Consider the following 2,421-nt stretch of genomic DNA (forward strand, 5'->3'; position numbering starts at 1 on the left):
CTTACCTTGATGTGCGTCATGCGGTGGTAGTAGAGATTGGAGCTGGCGGTGAAGCGTTTGCCGCACACCTGACACTGGTGCGGCTTCTCGCCCGAGTGTATCCGGACGTGGGTATTGAGCGAGCTGGACGTGCTGAAGCCCTTGCCGCAGACGCCGCAGACGTGCGGCTTTTCGCCGGTGTGCGTGCGCATGTGTCGCTTCAGGAGACTAGGACGGTCGAAGGCCTTGCCGCAGACCTCGCACGGCAGCATGGCCCGCTCGGAGCGCGGCGCCGGGCGGGCCTTCGGCGAGGAGCGCGCGGCCCCGGCCGTGATGGCGGCCAGCTCCAGGTCGAGGGCGGCCCCGTCGCAGCGGTCGCCGGTGCTGGCCCCGGATGAAATCGAGATCGATGAGTCGTCGCCCGACACCGACTTGTGCTCGTCCTCGGCGCCCGACGGCGGCGAGATCGGCAGCATGACCCGCGACAGCAGCGACGTCGAGAGGTCCAGCGGGGAATCTGTTCCGAACGACCAAAAACACAGAGCGTGGTTAGAGAGGCTTGTTGCCGATAAGTGATCGCACACCGCCGATCGCGACATGCGGATTTACGCAGGACACGGACCGGCCGAGGTCCCGCCGGACCGGTGGCCATTTCCCGGGTGCCGAGCCCGAAACTGCTACACTTAACGCCTCGCTTATAAATCACCGATCATTAGCACTAATCTAGGCCATTAATTTAACACCGCTTCATTAATTGTGCAGTCCCACGGGGTTGGCCACTGGCCACCGGCAACCGGTAAGCTTCCCTGGTCCCTGGGTGACAGCGAATTAATTTCTCTCTCTTCCCGCGCGAAGTGTTATGGAAATCAGTTTCGGGTTTAATTACTCGATCCCGCGAATCCTGCGGCACCCGCGGAAAGGAGATCATTATAAATGTTTTTGAGTTAGCGCGGGGTCGGCTCGCAACCGGAGGTCGAAGGCTGCACCGAATGCAGCTGCCCCGGCTCCGGAAAGGGCTTCCGACGGTGGCATTCCGACGGCGGCCCTATCTCGAAGGCCGATCTGCCGAATAATTTCAATTATTTTCTTGTTAAGAAACACAACACTCATGTGTGCGTGTGTGTGTGTGCGTTAGTTGAGCCTCTCGGTGGCCAAATCCAGACGCCGCGGCTATTATTGATAAAATCACCATTTAATTTATTGCAAAAAATCGTTCCGCGAGCCGTGCGTGCGTGCGCTCGTTCGTTGGTGGTTGAGGGGCGGTACGTGTGATGGGTGAAATGAATGCTATCGCAGATGGGCCACGAGATGGAGATAGGGCGCAGGACGGCGCGCGATGCCCTTTGTCTTTCGACGGGCCGGAGGCTGGCGGAACTGTAGCAGGCCCTTAAAAGGGGGCCACGGCGGGCGATCGAGGGTCGGCGGTCGGCGGGGCTGGGGCGGCTTACCTTCCAGAATCGAGTCCATCGTTTGCCGATACAGCTGATTGCGCATCCGGATGAAGAAGAGCTCCTCGGGACCCTCGGGAAGGTAGTAGACGACCAGCTCCTGGTGCGACGGGATCGGGTTCACGATCTCGTAGATCGGCTCACCTTTCACCTTGGCGCACACCACGTTCACCTGCGGCCCGTACGTTTCCGACACGCGCAGGAACCGGATCCAGTTGCAGTGGCGCACCGTTCGCCCATTGACGGCGGTGATCTCATCGTAGAGCCCGAACCGATGTCGAATCTGTGGAACGGAAGCCAAAACAGGGACACATATTAGACCGATGGGCGAGCTATTCAATTCAAATTATGCTCCAACATAGGTCAACATGGCGCGGGAAATGCAAATCACGTATGCTCAAAACCTGCGCATTCGAAGAGGAAATGACACTTGACACGCCGGGCGACAACAAGCGAATCAAATGACCACTCAAATCACCCCATTCAGACCTCCCCTTGATACCTTAATTAATGACCCTAGTTATGCGCCTTAAGTGCCCTCCCCTAACACCGATCCGCATCGCTGCCCACCGCACGGTAAGTTACCGGAGTCGAAGCCACGCCGTTCCAGGGCTTCCCCCTCGATGATGGTGATTTATGAAAAGTTACCCAACCATGTAACCACCGACAAACGCCCCAACTACCCATTCTGTCGAGGAGACTACGGACACCGCACGGACCCCTCCGAACGCTATGACCCGGTGCCGGTGTGAAGGTTTGTCACTTCTTCGCCGCAGCCCAACCACGGAGCCGCGGGTGACGGACGAGCCGCTTAACGAGTGTAAACATCCATCGGACCCTGTAGGACCCCTGGGAGCTCTGCGCCCTCGTCTCGGCGATACATATCTGAGTGAGCCGGGTGCGAGCGAAAATGGCCGACCCACTCTGCTTCGTTCATGATCCGATCGATACAGATCGAAATTACAAATGTTGGATAATGTGTTACGAAGCTCGG

General features: G+C 58.3%; 1 protein-coding gene across 1 annotated transcript; it reads right to left on the reverse strand.

Annotated features, from left to right (window-relative positions):
* Positions 1 to 5: 5 nt before the first annotated feature.
* LOC128276364 (zinc finger protein 177-like) lies at positions 6 to 1,759 on the reverse strand (the record flags this gene model as incomplete). The annotated part of the gene is made up of 2 exons (XM_053014829.1): positions 6 to 496; positions 1,428 to 1,759. Coding segments are annotated over 2 exons (823 nt in total), but the record flags the coding sequence as incomplete, so codon positions are not given.
* Between the last annotated feature and the right edge of the window lie 662 nt (positions 1,760 to 2,421).

This window comes from Anopheles cruzii, unplaced genomic scaffold (assembly GCF_943734635.1).
Source record: "Anopheles cruzii unplaced genomic scaffold, idAnoCruzAS_RS32_06 scaffold01038_ctg1, whole genome shotgun sequence".
NCBI classification, from domain to species: Eukaryota; Metazoa; Arthropoda; class Insecta; order Diptera; family Culicidae; genus Anopheles; species Anopheles cruzii.